The following is a 15,594-nucleotide window of genomic DNA, read 5'->3' on the forward strand; positions in this document are numbered from 1 at the left end:
CAACGAAATCATGGAGGACAATGGATATCAAACCACTCAATGAAATCCAAGGCAAGATACGATTTCGGACCACTCAACGGATTCGCAGAGCACGAGGGATTGCGAACCACTCAACGGAATCCAAACAGAATATGGAACCGGACCACTCAACGGAACCCCAGCGGAAACCCAGTTCCAGATCACTCAAAGAAACCGAGCGGAAGTCCAAGAAATATAGCAACGCTCGAAGAAGAAGACATGAAAGAAATACTCAAAATACAAAAACTCAGCGAAACAAGAAATGGAATACTGATACAACATGTGAACAAGTCTCGAAGCAACAAACCCCATGACAATGGGTTCATGGTCCACTCCTAGCCCTCACATTTCATCACATCAGGCCAAACATACAAATTAACCACACTTCACAACAAGTTCAATACACAAGTCAAATCACATAAAATAAACAACCATAACACAATTGGATGCCATTAATACGTAAATCGAGGTGCATGTCAATCGAGGAAGACACATCATCATGATGTGCCCAATAAGCTCCATAGAATCTCAACAACACTCGAAGATCAGCAACATGCTAGAAGAACTCAGGCTAGTTAACTAAAAAGCCAATCGTCGATCAAGGCCGAGAGTAGGGTTCACAACCTAAGAAATCTAAACCGGAAGATCCACCTATCAGATTTCTTATCCGTAACTTCCTAAAGTCCACATTATGCTTCTAAAACAACATATTAAAACTTCATTATGATCCAACGGTTGGATCTCAGCCAATTGCAAATTCAAGTTGCGGACAACTTTTGATTTTACAACTTAGAAATCCAATTCGAGAATATCCATACGTCTGATTCCTAATCTGTTAGTTCCTAATGTTATCAAATATTACATACTATTTCGTACTAAAGTTTGGTATCGATCCAATGGTCAGATCGTCAATTCATATAATAACCAAATGGCGGCTGAATAAGCGATCAACTACGAAACTATACTAAAACATCAAAATTTCACTAAACAAATGTCAAAATAGAATTGGGGCATCAAAATTTAGCCTAATAGGTTAGGTGGGGTCTCAGCCCATGCGCCGTCGCAGGTGGCGGTTTCCAGCGAACGGAACAAATTCCAACCAACTCTAAAATTCACCAAATTTTGTAGAAATGTTTAACTCAAAGAGTGAAACATTTTTCATACCTGGGCCGAAGCCTAGTTCGGCCGGGAAGTGGTCGAAAAATCCCTCGAAGCTTCGGAAACCTTGAAATGGGTGAACTTCGATTTGTCCACTCCAATGATCCGCCGCCCCCAAACTTGTTTGGGGTTTGTTCCTGGGCTCAAAGGAAGTCAATTAAGGGTGGTGGTTAGTGGTGCAACTCACCGGATCGACGAATTGCCGCCAAGAAACCGTCGATGCCACCGTCGCCAAATGCCATGAAATTGGCCCAATTTCCGTCAAATCTTGGGTGAAAAATGAAGGAGAAAAAGTATGGTGGTGATTGCAGGTGATGGTTGGGTGAATTTCGTCTGAAAAATGCCTGAGAACCGTCAAATTCCAACCGAGTCAAGGACGGGTTAGCGCGGGTTGAAAGGGGTCCGGGTCGGTTCCTCTCCTTCTCATCTCCCTCTTTTCCCTCATTTCCTTCTTTTCCTATTGGGTAGCCTTTGTCCTTTCTCCTCTTCCCCTCCTTATTGGTCCTTAGTTTCCTTTTAATTTGATTGGTCATTAGTTCCCCCTTCTGATTGGTTCCCTTAGTTTTCCTTTATGCGATCAGGCTGAATTCCCACCTAATGGGAATTCATTTAACTAAAAAATTAAGGTTTTTCTTTTAAAAAAAAAAAGGAAAAACAACTTCAAACGTCTATAAATTTTTTGTTATAATCCCGATTCGCACACAGCTTTCACCTATGCACTCAAGGTTTCCAAATCTTTTCGAACATGACCTCGAAAGGTCAACAAATTTTAAAGATTAATTACGAAAATTCAAACCCAATAACTAAACGATTCAATTCCTAAAATTAACTAATAAAAATAATGTAAACATGAAATACGAATTTTAATGATGAGATACGTAATGAATAGTGAAACTCCGAGAACAGGATTTCACAAACACCATCAGACAAGGGTGCTATATTGAGACCACCAAACTAGGATTTTATACTAACACCACTAGACCATTGTGCCCTACTGAGACCACCAAACAAGGGTGATCTATTGAGACCACCAGACCAAGGTGCTCTACTGAGACCACCAGACCAGGCTTTTCTACTAAGACCACCAGACTAGGGTGTTATACTGAGACCAACAGACCGCATCTCCAGAATGCTCTACATATAGACTACCATTGGATGAAGACCCATTGACCGTCTAGATATTCATTAGGTGGATATAAGGAGGTCACATCACCTCTTCTTTGAAACCAGACACTTATTCTTCCTTAGGAAGGTGATTTTTCTATATATAAAGGAAAAGATGACAGAGGAGAAATGATGGCTGATTTGAGGGGAAAAGCCTACTATTCTTTGGTTTTCTCCATGCCAACTAAAAGCTTGGAGCCATTTTCATGTAACATTTGATATACACCACAATAGATGTAGCCTCTTTTATGGGTGAACCACTATATATCCATGTGTATATTCTACAACTAATAATGATTACATCATCTAAGTTAACCTCCCAATTTTGAGTGTTAACAATTTGGCACTATTTGGGAAATGCGGATTATTTGGCCGTGTTTTCTACCTAGTTGGGCACTTTGTGCCGATCTATCATACACACTCCCTCAAATATTATGATGAGTAGAAGATTAAAGGAAAAGAAGATAGGTTTATTCGTTTTATGTTTGTTTAATCCAGAAAGCAAACAACAAAAAGAATGAATTTGCGAGAAAGAAAATACTAGAAAAGATGAAGAAGGGTATGTTGCCCTCTTTGTGCAAACGTGGAAGAAAATGAGTGAAAAATACAACTTTTATTTTCATGATGGAGCAACCCGAGCGCTTCTCTAAGCACCATAATCATCTTTATGAGCACTGTACACATGTAAAGAGACATGGTTGTCTTGGCTTCTATCTCTCTCAGATATGGCCTACAGAAGAATATAAGAAAACTCTTTATATCATAAGCTTTCAATTATAAGCAACATAGCAGAATATGAGTAAGTTTGTGGGCCCAAGACAGAGCTTAAAAGCCCCCACGAGAATGTTGATTCGAAGAAACATTACCTCTCAAACTTAGCATCCATAAAGTATTCTCATCGCGATATCCGTAGTACCACCTTACTACGGTACCAGGAATTAAATATTAAACTCATGATGAATCTTTGGCTTCGTGCTTAACAATATATTTATTGGACTTAAGAATTTCGAACCATGTTTAAAACAACCTACAAGAAACAAATCAATGACAATTTACCTTGCCCCAGTTCTTAGATCAAGGCTTTCAATACTTGCGATGTAGTACTAGGGATGGATTTCTTTCCTAAACTGGATCTCGTGTCCATCTCTAGTGAAGTTTAAACAAAAATTTTTAGAGACTTAGTTGTTGACATGTGGGTCAGAAACACTTTTTGAATAAAAGTTTCTAAAACAATTCCATTCTCTGAATATACTAATACATATAAAACTACATATAATTTCTGAAAAGTTAAGCATGTCATAAAACTAAAAACTGGTATACATGTATACACTAAGAGCAGATAGGTACATATATATTGAGTTGATACTTACTGGTGGGACGTTATACAATACTATCCACTAGCTTTAACTAGTGACAGCTGGAAATATAATCATCCACTAGGCATAGCTAGTGAAAGCTGGAAATATAATCATGACATTGCTGAGTAATCTCGAGGCAATGACTAGCTGAGAATATAACTGTGTAAACATGTCATTACCAAGTAAGCTCAAGGTAATGACAAGCTGAGAGTCCAATTATGGTACCCCAACAAGATGTGTCCTACGACTATGGACGTAGTACAATACTCTAAATCTGTATGGGTGTATGCATGCCACAAGATAAGTAATAAAGAATCCAACGTTCATAAGATCATCATCGTCATAATCATAAGTCATAAATCATAAATCTAGTAGTAAAATCTCGAAACCTGTTTAACTTGCAAATCATAAATCATAACTCTGATGATATACCATGAAATTAGTATAATTCATAAAATAAAACTGAAATTCATTTTTATCTAGACATATACTTAGAATTTAGATAAATAAAACATTCTGAAATAAAAGTCCACCCACTGATCGTATATGAAGTCTTCTTCAAGATGGGTTTGTCCTCTAAGGCCCCTAGAACTGCTCGCACTTAAGTTTATAAACAAACGCATTATCACAACTCTATTAAAACAATTGAATTTGAAAAAATGTATGCCGATTCAGAATCAGCATGTTGAAATATGTCACATCCCGGGCCGAGCCCCCATCACATCCCAGGCTAGACTCCACCGTAACACGATATTGTCTGTTTTGGGCCCCAGCCACGCCCTCACGGTTTTATTTCTAGGAACTCACACGAGAACTTCTCAGTGGGTCACCCATCATGGGAATGCTCTGACCCTTTTCTCTCTTAACTTCGGAGTTCCTATAGAACCCAAATCCAGTAAGCTCCCAAAAAGCCTCGTGCTAGGTAGAGATGAGAATATACATATAAGGCTTATAAGATCCTTACCCTTGGGCGATGTGGGATCTTCACCCCCCTTAAGGGCCCAACGTCCTCGTTGGCACACTTCCGACCAGGGATTAGTTCTGATACCAAATTGTCACATCTCGGCCCGGACCCCCACCACATCCCGAGCTCCACTCCGCCGTAACACGATATTGTCCGCGTTGGGCCCCAGCCACGCCCTCACGGTATTGTTTTTGGGAACTCACACAAGAACTTCCCAGTGGGTTACCCATCCTAGGAATGTTCTGACCATTTTCTCACTTAACTTCGGAGTTCCTATGGAACCTGAAGCCAGTGAACTCCCAAAAGACCTCGTGCTAGGTAGAGGTAGGAATATACATATAAGGCTTACAGGGTCCGCTTTGGGCCCCAGTCACGCCCTCACGGTTTTGTTTATGGGAACTCACATGAGAACTTCCCAGTTTGTCACCCATCTTGGGAATGCTCTGACCCCTTTCTCGCTTAACTTCAGAGTTCCTATGGAACCCGAAGCCAGTGAGCTCCCAAAAGGCTTCGTGTTAGGTAGAGATGGGAATATACATATAAGGCTTACAGGATCCTCACCCCTAGGCGATGTGGGATCTTACAATCCACCCCACTTAGGGGCCCAAAGTCCTCGTCGGCACACTTCCGGCTAGGGATTGGCTCTGATACCAAATTGACACATCTCGGCCCGGGCCTCCACTACATCTCGGGCTCAACTCCGCCGTAGCACGATATTATCCACTTTAGGCCCCGACCACGCTCTCACGGTTTTGTTTCTGGGAACTCATACGAAAACTTCCCATTGGGTTACCCATTCTGGGATTACTCTCGTGCGAACTCGCTTAACTTTAGAGTTCCTACAAAACCCGAAGCCAGTGAGCTTCCAAAAGACCTCGTGCTATAGGAGGTGGGCATGTACATATAAGGCACATCACCCCCTCTCCGTTGGTCGATGTGGGATGTTACAAAATATCCTAGGAAGGGTCCCGGGCTGAAACCCGAGAAACTAATGAAAGTCAACTGTTGACCCAAGCCAAGCCAAGCCACCAAGAATCTAGCCAGATTCTGGAAAAATTGGCTAGTTTTTAGGAAAAAATTTTATTCGCCATATCTTTGTCATTTCTCAACCAAATCATGCAATCCATATATGAAAATTTATCTACTCGACGATACTAATACAAAGAAAGTGGTTTAGGCTTTACCTCGAACATATTTCAAGGAATCTTACCATGAAAGTCGCGTCCGTTTTGGAGCTCGAAGAAACATCATCTCGAGTTCGATTTTCTAGAAACTAAGGTCAGAAACGAGTTTATGAGATGATGATGATGATGATGATGATGATGATAGTGGTTTTTGGGAGGTCGATTCGCCAGAGGAAGTTGTGGTGGTGGTGTCGGTGTCTTCAAGGAAGAAAACCGAAAGAAATAGGGAGTGAGAAAGAGTTCTCTAGAGAAGTCGGGGGATGAAAAATGAGGTGTAAAGATCCCCCCTTGGGTTCCACAACACACCAAACAAACCAATTAGAATTCTTCGGAAATGAATAAAATTACAAAAATGCCTTTGAAAACGAAGTCAACAGAAGGCAAGGTGTGTCCTTCTAGGGAATTTTGGTAATTTCACATTAGTGAGGGCAAAATTACTGGAAAATTAGGGATGGGTCGTACCACATTTTGGTCTAGTGGACTTAAATTTGTAAGGTTGCAAATAGTTGATGCCATTGCGAATGCAGATCTTTCTTACAAAAACGAATGACTTTTTAAATTTGATATTCTTCAAATAAACACATGGCAAAATGCCACCCTTATTTCACTTCCCTGATGCCATCGTGTTGGTAGTCAACCATCGTCGAAATCGTCATTTAAAAGAAGGGGATTCTTTAATTAAAATAAAAATAAATAAATAAAACGTGTTTTCTCTCTCTGGTTTCCCACTTTATAAACACTCTTGTCGCTGACCCTAGCCTTTCGCTTGGGTATCGGTGGCTGCACTTGTCCAATCTCTTTGTCTCATTTTTTTTCCCTCTTCTTCATGTCTCCTTTCTCTCTTTTTCAACTTCTCAATTTTCTTAAGCTTTGTCTCAAATTTTCTCGTTAGTTTCTCACTTTTGGGCTTCATATCCCTTCATTTCTCCCCTCCCTTTCCTGTGGCCGTTCCTTTCCAAACACAAAACTCCATCTCCCCCCACTTTTCCCCGTCTCTCTTCCTCATAATCCATCTCCACCCTGTCTTTTGCTCTGATCTACGACTCCAGGCTGGATATGGTTACCAGATTTATTTCCCTCCCTCACTTTCCCTACGCCAACCGGCATGTCGTATTTCCCTCGAGGCCAAGTGTTTTGTAGCTTTGGCCAAAGTAAGGGCATTTTACATACCCCTTAGCCTCACCTTCTATCCATGCATTATTGTGTTTGTATATATTTGCAGGGATTGGTAAATGGGATTTGGATCTAGTGACTATCTCTTAGTTTTGCATCTTTGGTGAAGAAATATGGATGTGGTGTGCTTTTGCTTGCGGGTTTGGTTCTTTTGTGCTATGATGTCTTGGTTGATTTCACCACTTAGTCATTTTCTCTAGTGTTGTTGCTTCGGTAAATGCTGGCAAGACTTTCATGGCGCTCACGGTGGCAAATACGACTTTCTGCAGTCAGAGATTAGGAATGTGGGTTTTAGTTTTTGCTTGTTTAATTAGGTTAGGCTTTTATGTATCGGTTCCCCTCAATGTATTTGGGTTATTTAGTCTTCCTATATGTTGGCCTACAACCTTCCTTCATATTAATGAAATTTACTTTTCAAAAAAAATATAAAGAAGGGGTTTCATAACTTTGGCTCCAACGAAAGTATCGTCTATCGCATCATCTACCCATGTATATAAGTTTTGTCTCTATGTGAAATGAGATCAAAATATTGTATGAATTAAAATAAAAACATGTTGACCATTAATAACTAGCATTTGCCTACACATTTTGTGTGTATAAACACATTTTTTTAGGGGGGTGTATTCAAATGGGATTTTAAGGGATTTTAATTCTTTTAATGAATCTAGGGGTATTCAATCAGGATTTCAAGTGATTCTCTGAAATTTTAGGTGTATTCAATTAGAATTTTAAGATAGTTTATTAAAATCCTTAGAAATCTGGGTGTATTCAATTAGAATTTTAAAGAAGTTTATAACATTCCAGGTGTATTCAATTAGAAATTGATTTTAAAGAATTTGAAAAAGTTGAGGAATTAGAGGGAATTGGAGAGATTCCGTAGTGTATTTTAAGCATCTACAAATCTCACCTCTTCCCATGAGATTTCAAGGGAATTGAATCACTTAAATTCCTGATTGAATACCCATTGATTCATTAAAAGAATTAAAATCTCTCAAAATTCTAATTGAATACACCCCCCTAAATTCCATAAAAATCGATGGATTTATAAATCTATTAAAATCTCTCACATTCTCAATTGAATACACCCCCTTAGAAAATAAGAGGGAGAGAGAGAACATGGGGGATTGAGAGTTTTTCTTTTGTTTTTTTTTAATTTTAATTATTAAAAATGTGAGATTCTAATAAAAATAATAAAATTTAGATCTGTGAAATTACATTATTGATCCTTCTTTATAATTTATGTTTATTTATATTGCCTAATTCACCCAAGAACGCAGGCAAATTGGAAACTTTACATCAGAGAGAGAATGGGTGACGATAAGGTGAAGGCAGATGCTTTAGAGATATTGGGAATGTTCCAAGTGCTTCCGCGATTGGTTGTCTTTGATCTTGATTACACTCTCTGGCCTTTCTATTGGTACGCCATTTCTTTATCTCTCTCTCTCTCTTTCTTTCCGACTATAACTTGTTTGGTTGCCGAGAAAATCTTGGTTTTCTCTCCTTTTCCCAGGAAGCGGCGAAAATTTTCTATTAATTGTGATAACCCAGACGACTAATGAATATATGTAATCCTACTTTCCCTGTGAACTGGAAACAAAACGATGGTTTGAGGTTTGGGATGTTGTCAATATTACTGCGCATATTTGTATTATATAATTTTAATTTTTCTTGAAAGTGGATCTTTGCTGAACAACATAGATCATCAGTTTTCAAAATAAAACCGAGGAGAAAAATATTAGTTAGGACGGTGCTATCCACGCACCCATTTCTACTTCTAATGCAACGTCTCAATTTTTGGCCATCGGATTGAATGAATTGAAAAAGATCGATGGACAAAAACTAACAAGGGTGTGTGAATAGCGCTACCCTATTCACGGCTTCATGTCTTGTATCGATCTAGTGTTATCTTTCGTGGTGACGTACGAACACTCGGTTCACATTTGTAGCCTCAACTTACATTTGTGTTCTTTTTTCAGTGAATGTCGCTCCAAACGTGAAATGCCATCGATGTATCCCCATGCCAGAGGAGTATTGTATGCACTGAAAGAAAAAGGAATTGGCCTTGCCATTGCTTCTAGGTCACCAACTGCGGATATAGCAAAGACTTTTATTGAAAAATTGAGTATCAAGTCGATGTTCGCAGCCCAGGTGACGGATCAGAGCACAATGCCCTTTTATCTTTTCAGTTTCAATTAGGATTAAGAGAGCTGCCAAAGGTGTGCTGACTGTAACTCTTTCAATTGAGTTTGATTTGTAAATCTGGCTTGCTGTTTGTACAGGAGATTTTTTCGAGTTGGACACACAAGACGGACCATTTTCAGCGAATTCATACAAGGACCGGGGTCCCCTTCAACTCAATGCTTTTCTTTGATGACGAAAATAGGAACATCCAAGCGGTAAGATTATCCCTTCCATTTCTTCTGTGGCAATTGTGATACTGGTATCAAAATGTGTAGAAAAAGAAATCCTGGTATTGGCTAAAGTGGACTAAAATTCAAGAGAATGATTACGATTGACGACGTGAGTTTTAAGTGTCAACATTACGCGTGACATGACTTTCTCCAGCACGCTTGGCCAAAGCTGAAAAAGAAGAGTTTACAGATCTAATAGTAGGCAACTTTTGCAACGCAGAAAAGCTGGTTTGAACCAACTCATCCTTTTTTTGGGTGCGGAAATAGCCCCACCCTTTTTCCCCTTCCAATTTTGCTTCCCTCTCCTTATCAGAAACCACTGGTTATCTATACAATGTGTCACACAAGTGTTGCTTCGCGTCAAGTCTCCGTGCCAAGAGATTTTATTGTTATACTATCCCCAGAATTGTTCGTATATTTTCAATTTATACGAGACCGTAATCTCTCACCCATTTATCAAAACTTTGTGATGGTATTTGCAGGTTTCAAAGATGGGCGTAACAAGCATTTTGGTGGATAATGGGGTAAACATTGGAGCGTTGAGGCAGGGTCTTACTAAATACACCGAAAATGTGAATACATCTGAGAAGAACAAGCAGAAATGGCGCACGAAATTCTCCAAAGGTTCAAGTTCATCTGAAAAGAACGAGGAGAATTCATAGATGTTGAATTATGTACGACTTGAAACTCAGTGATGTGGTTCCCTGCGTTATCAGGGATTATTGTGTGACAACCTCATGCCGGTTACGGTGATAATTTGTTGTATCAATTACCAAGAAACGCCATAGACGGCTACATTCCTCCCATCTATTGCAAGATAAATGTTCAGGAAGCAGTATCAGTCAACCAAATAGTAATTTTCTTTCCCAAATATGAGTTTTGAGTACTCAGGTAATTTTCTGTAGTAGCAGCTTCAAGGTTTTTGGGTATATTCCGATGAAATATAATTTTCGGACACAACTAATTATCCTTTAAAATGAGTCACATGACACGCACGTGAGGTTGAATCAATGGGCAAATATAAAAAATTAAATAAGAAAAAATTGTAGCAATGGTTCTTCAATTTTAACTCAATTGGAGAAATGATCTCTCAACTTTAACCTAATTGGAGCAATAATCCCTCAATTTAAATCCAATTTAAGTAATGATTCTTCCAACATTGACTCATTTTGACAGAATTCTGACGGAGTTGATAAAATAGACCATAGCTGCACGTTTTGATAAGTTAAGGGACCAATGGTCATGGATTTTTAGTTAAGGGACCATTGCTCCCATTGAGCTTAAATTAAGGGACCATTTCTACAATTTTCTCATTATCAAATGACAGGTGCTCAACTTTTTCACATTTGGCTGCTAAAACTACTACTTTCAACATTTTTTATTATTTTTTTAACGAAATGAAATTTAAAATTTTCAACATCAACACAAGGATTTTAATGGGACTGATTGCATTTGGGAACTGAACTTCAAGTCACATTTCGTAATGTGGAAGGGAAAAGGAGAGTACAGAATAATTGGAAAGGAGAAAAGAAAAGTTAAAAGACTAGAAACGAGGTTTGTGGTAACTCATACAACAACACACAGCAGAAACTACAAAATATTTGTTTGGCCTTGCCATTTGCTAACTGGTTCAAGCTCGATAGCTCGACGATGTCTCAAGCCCATTCCCATTTGGAGTACATTCCTTCGATTCTGGCTACTCTACACAAACGGAAAACATTACAGTCAAATTTTTCCCACAGATATTGAATGCACGAGAATCTATTTCTACAGACTATAACAATTATCAATGCCCTCAACAATTGATTGCATTCGACTTTGTTACGCGCTCAGCATGATCGGCGGATGAGGATAATACCTTTATACAATATGCATCCTACATCTAGCAATTCGCCATTGCACACAGAAGTTTCATGTTCAGCAAATTTGCAAAGTGTTTCACAACATTGGAGCATTTAACAAGTTCTGAAACAGCTCTCTTAACTCCAAAGCATAACCTTTAAAGCGCAGAATTTTTCATCCTGCCCTTGACCCATTAGCCGATTACAGAATGTGCATAATATGGTTAATATCTCAATAAGTGGGAGGTTGTGTAAAAGAACGATTCACATATGCATTAAATTTTCCAGTATAAATAAGCTAATAACTTTTTCGATAACTCTGAAAATTAAGAAGTAGATGATGACATCTAAAAACAAAGGCATGGGTTTTGAATTACCTTGTGTCAAATTCTTCAGTGAAAACTTGTATCTCTTGTATTAGTTACAACTGCCGCTGATTCACTTCTTTCAGTGGTGATCTTCCAGTACTATACGCTTCAAGTTTTCTTGCTGACACCGAAATAGAATTGTTTGCATTCTCATAGGTAGAATCATAGAGCTCATTATCCACTTTCAAATTAGTTGCTGGTTTCACCTCTTCCTTGCACCTTTGTAACATTGTATCCAAAAGATTCATCATCTCCACATCCTCACAAATGAAGTCACCCATACGATCACATATTTCTTCAAAGTGAACAAAAACTTCCTCCCTATCTTTTGATACACTTGTGGTGTCTTGAAAAAGAACGTGTTTTTCAAACTCAAGCTGCTTGACTATGCCTTCCAGCCTCCTCTGTTCACCCATCAGTTTACCATTTTCCAATTTGTTGACTTCCAATAATGCTTGAAGTTCATCTGCTTGTTGCTTTTCAGTAAACAAGGCTTCCTCCTGATTTGTCAAACTTTTCCGCAAACCAGATACTTCCTTCTCCAAATCAACAATTCTCATGTTCTTCTCTTCAATCTCTAGCTCTGTCATATGTTTGGCCTTCTTCAAATCTTCAGTAAGCTTTTCAACTGTTACCAGATTTTCTACAACTTCTGAGAAGGACGATATAAATGCACTTGTCAAGTCTTGCTCTAATGACGACGCCAATACTTGGAGAACTTTTATATTCGCATCTTTCTCATTCATAACCTTGAAAAGCCTGTCTTTCTCTAGTCCAACATATTTCTCTGTGTCTATGCTTGCAAGAATTGCTGCTTCCACCTCTCTTCTCATGGCCTCCTGCTCCATCCGGGTGTTATCATTTTGGAGATTTTCTATGCAGCTATCCTTCTCCTTGGCATTGCTTATAAGGTACTCAGTGTTTTGTGTGAAAAATTCCACTTCCTCGTTCTTTGATGCAACTGTAGCTTCTAGAAGGACAATCTTCCGCTCCAGAACTTCAGTTCTATTAATTTTCTCTTTGGTAATGGTGATAAGCATGTCTTTCTCATGCTTAAGGGTTTCTTCATTCTCAGCTTGTGCAAGAAGTGAATTCTCCATTTGTCTACATTTTTCTTGATTTTCTTGACAGCACAGTTTCAAGCTTTCGGCACTAGACTTCCAATTCTGTAATTCGAATTCTAACTGATTTGCTTCACGAATTTTCTCAGCCAATTCAAGGTTTGCCTTTTCTAAAGCCAAAGAAAATTCTCGTTTCTCCGCTTCCATCTGCACAAATTGTTCTTTCATGTAAAGTTGATGCACAGATGATTCCTCAAGCATCTTTTTATGTTGTTGAATCTCTTCCTCCATGATAACCTGATGCTGTTCAGCTAGTTCCAAGGACCTTATCCTCTTCATTAATATTTCTGCTTTCTCATGTTCTTGTTCTAGCTTAAGATGAGCATTTTGTAAATCACTGTTCTTCATCTCCAACTGTGTTTGAAGTAGAGAGATCTTGTCATCCATTCTGTCACACAGCTCTATTTCAGTTTTTGCATCAGATTTGTTGGAGTAAGCCTCTGAGAGTTCTGATTTAAAGATCGCAAGTACTACTGGAATCTCTTCATTTGAAACGTCAATCACTGAATGGCAGCTTTCTAGCTCCATCTGAAGCTCCTGTATTTGCTTCTCTCTACCCTTCAATTCAGAGTTGTGCCTATTTACATCTCCTTTCATCTTCTCTATTTGGAGGCTCAATTCAGATTCTTTTGCTTTCAGATTTGTTGAACAGTTGCTATGTACCTGCTCCAAGCCCCTAAGCTTGTTGCGTAGCTTTGTTAGAGCAGCTGGGGCACAATTTCTGATTTGAGCTTCCTGCAGTTCCTTTACAGATTCTCTCAATTCCCGATTCTCTTGCTCAAGGTGAACAATTCTAAATTCCGTTTCTTTGGAGAGTGCTTCTTTTGTTGACAGTGAGTTTCTTAGCTTAGCAATCTCTTCATCCCTTTGAACAGCCAAGCTATCAAACTTTGACCTTTCTTCTTCACACCGGGCAAACACATTCTCATAACGTGATTTGAATTCGGACACTTCAACCTCCAAAAACTTCCTCCTGCTTTCTTCATGAGCTAAAGATTGGTTGCACATCTCCAAAAGTTTTTGAACACCTTCAAGAATTCTCGTTTGGGAATCCAAGCTTGTCTGCAACAAAGAGATCTCTTCAAACAGTGCTGATTTGTCCCTCTCCCACTCCTCTTTACCCGACTGGAACTCAGCTTGGAGCCGTCTATGTGCTTCTTCAAGATGTATAAACTGTTCGTTCTTCCATTTCAACTGATCTTGAGCATTTCTATTTTCCTCCTCTAACCCCATTATGATGTCATCTCTCTGTCTCAGTTCTTTGGTTTCTCGAGCCTTCTGATCTGCCTCGAAACACTTCCTTTCTGTAGTCGATAAGAGTCTTTTAAGGCCCTCAATCTCTTTAGTACTGGCACCAAAATTCTGCTCCAACTCTTTTTTTCTCTCAGTAGCTTCATCTAAGGCGGATACTAACTCTCTATTTTCCTCTTCCATTTTCTGCAATTTCTTCTCATTATCAGCTCGAAGTTTTTCATGCAAACAAGTCAAATGCCTAAGCGACGACTCTTTTTCAAGCAAACAAGACTGAAGGGTTCTAGAAGCCTGCCTTAATTGAGAAATTTCGTCAAGCTTGACATTTAGTTCTTGAGCTTGTTTCTCATTCTCCCGCTTAGCTTCTTGAAACTTGATCGACTGCTCAGTGTTGGCTTTCTTCAGAACATCGGAAAGTTCCATCTTAACCCGGACTTCAGCCTTAAGCCTCTCGACCTCTGCTTTAACGTCATCTAGTTCTTTATATACATCCTCCATTTCCCTTGATCCTCAACTTGTGCACGGCTCTAATGCAGTAAAGATCTGGAGCACGAAGAAACATGTTAACGTGAGCATTTTCATATAGAAAACTGAAAAGAACCAACCACATAGACAGATCCATGAGAAGAAAAAAAGGGGTTTTGAAGTATTTAAGACTAAGAATTCCATGAGTATTATGTGCCTTTCGTAATCCCACATCCCCGCATATGGGATTAGTTGACATCCTTTGATACCGGCACATACACTAGTAGGTGTACAAAATTGGGCATAGTATGGTTATGACTTCATTGCTGCCTACTGCTAACGGTGAATGCAATGGGGCTCCTTAGTCAGTTTTGAAACAGGCATACTCAGCCATAAATTCAATCAGATTTGCCGAATGTAATTGATCGAAAAACTTGCAAGTATCTACTGGAAATAGACAAACCAGATGAAGAACACAAACACGAACCTGATTCTGGAAACACTAATCAAGAAATAGGGCAATAGAGCAAACCCAAATTAGGGTTTCTTATCAATACACTTGTCAGAGTACCACATTTTCACCGAATCGTAGAACCGGGTAACGAATCTAGAACTAAAGGATAGTCAAAACTCGAGATTTTGTAGATTCAAATTTGGTTTTGGAAAGATTTGGGCAAGAAGAAACCCTAGAACAGAAAAAGTATGACCTTGGAAGTGGATTTATTAAAAAGATAAGCAAGAAATTAAAAGAAAAAAAAAAGAGAAATACCTGGAACTGGAAGGAATGAGGAGGTTGGGTTTCTGTTTCGAATCTGGAATTGTATGTGTGGTACAGTGCCTGTGGGATTTAAATCTTTGAGTTGAGCGGGAAGCAAAATTTGATTTGAGGGCCAAAATCGGAAATTTCGCTTTTTATTTCTTTTCGCACACAGCGTTCAGAATTTTCCCTTACTTTCCTGTTTTCCATCTTTATATATTATATTCGAAAAGTAATTTTATTTTGGGTAAATTACACATAATTATCTCAATTATTGAGTCATTAACAGTTTCATACCTCATCTTTAAAAAGTTTCAATGGCATACTTTATGTACGAAATTGTTGCAATGTTCTACCTCCG

At 38.9% G+C, this 15,594-nt stretch overlaps 2 protein-coding genes across 4 annotated transcripts; one reads left to right on the forward strand and one right to left on the reverse strand.

The window, feature by feature from the left end:
• Nucleotides 1-8,150: 8,150 nt before the first annotated feature.
• On the forward strand, nt 8,151-10,301 carry LOC103436554 (uncharacterized). Its single transcript, XM_008374990.4, has 4 exons — nt 8,151-8,436; nt 8,996-9,167; nt 9,299-9,415; nt 9,913-10,301. Exons 1-4 carry the CDS (start codon nt 8,327-8,329, stop codon nt 10,090-10,092), a joined length of 579 nt encoding a protein of 192 aa, XP_008373212.1. The 5' UTR covers nt 8,151-8,326; the 3' UTR covers nt 10,093-10,301.
• A 560-nt stretch (nt 10,302-10,861) lies between these two features.
• Nucleotides 10,862-15,361, reverse strand: LOC103436555 (uncharacterized protein At4g38062-like). Of its 3 annotated transcripts, none has more exons than XM_070822216.1 (3): nt 15,246-15,361; nt 11,649-14,554; nt 10,862-11,126 (listed from the first exon to the last, which is right to left on the reverse strand). In XM_070822216.1, exon 2 carries the CDS (start codon nt 14,507-14,509, stop codon nt 11,693-11,695), a length of 2,817 nt encoding a protein of 938 aa, XP_070678317.1. In that variant the 5' UTR covers nt 14,510-14,554; nt 15,246-15,361; the 3' UTR covers nt 10,862-11,126; nt 11,649-11,692. The 3 variants fall into 3 exon arrangements, with proteins under 3 accessions (XP_070678317.1, XP_028957808.2, XP_070678316.1); XM_029101975.2 differs by having other exon boundaries at nt 10,862-11,131; XM_070822215.1 differs by having other exon boundaries at nt 10,862-11,131; nt 14,964-15,298.
• Between the last annotated feature and the right edge of the window lie 233 nt (nt 15,362-15,594).

Source organism: Malus domestica, chromosome 05, assembly GCF_042453785.1.
Source record: "Malus domestica chromosome 05, GDT2T_hap1".
In the NCBI taxonomy this organism is placed as follows: domain Eukaryota; kingdom Viridiplantae; phylum Streptophyta; class Magnoliopsida; order Rosales; family Rosaceae; genus Malus; species Malus domestica.

What these genes read in the sequence shown, in the direction of transcription:
- LOC103436554 (XM_008374990.4), top strand. Translation starts at nt 8,327, where the DNA reads ATGGGTGACGATAAGGTGAAGGCAGATGCTTTAGAGATATTGGGAATG. An exon ending in AGTCGATGTTCGCAGCCCAG is followed by an intron (nt 9,168 to 9,298) that starts GTGACGGATCAG and finishes CTGTTTGTACAG; the next exon opens with GAGATTTTTTCGAGTTGGAC. An exon ending in AAAATAGGAACATCCAAGCG is followed by an intron (nt 9,416 to 9,912) that starts GTAAGATTATCC and finishes TGGTATTTGCAG; the next exon opens with GTTTCAAAGATGGGCGTAAC.
- LOC103436555 (XM_070822216.1), bottom strand. Translation starts at nt 14,509, where the DNA reads ATGGAGGATGTATATAAAGAACTAGATGACGTTAAAGCAGAGGTCGAG.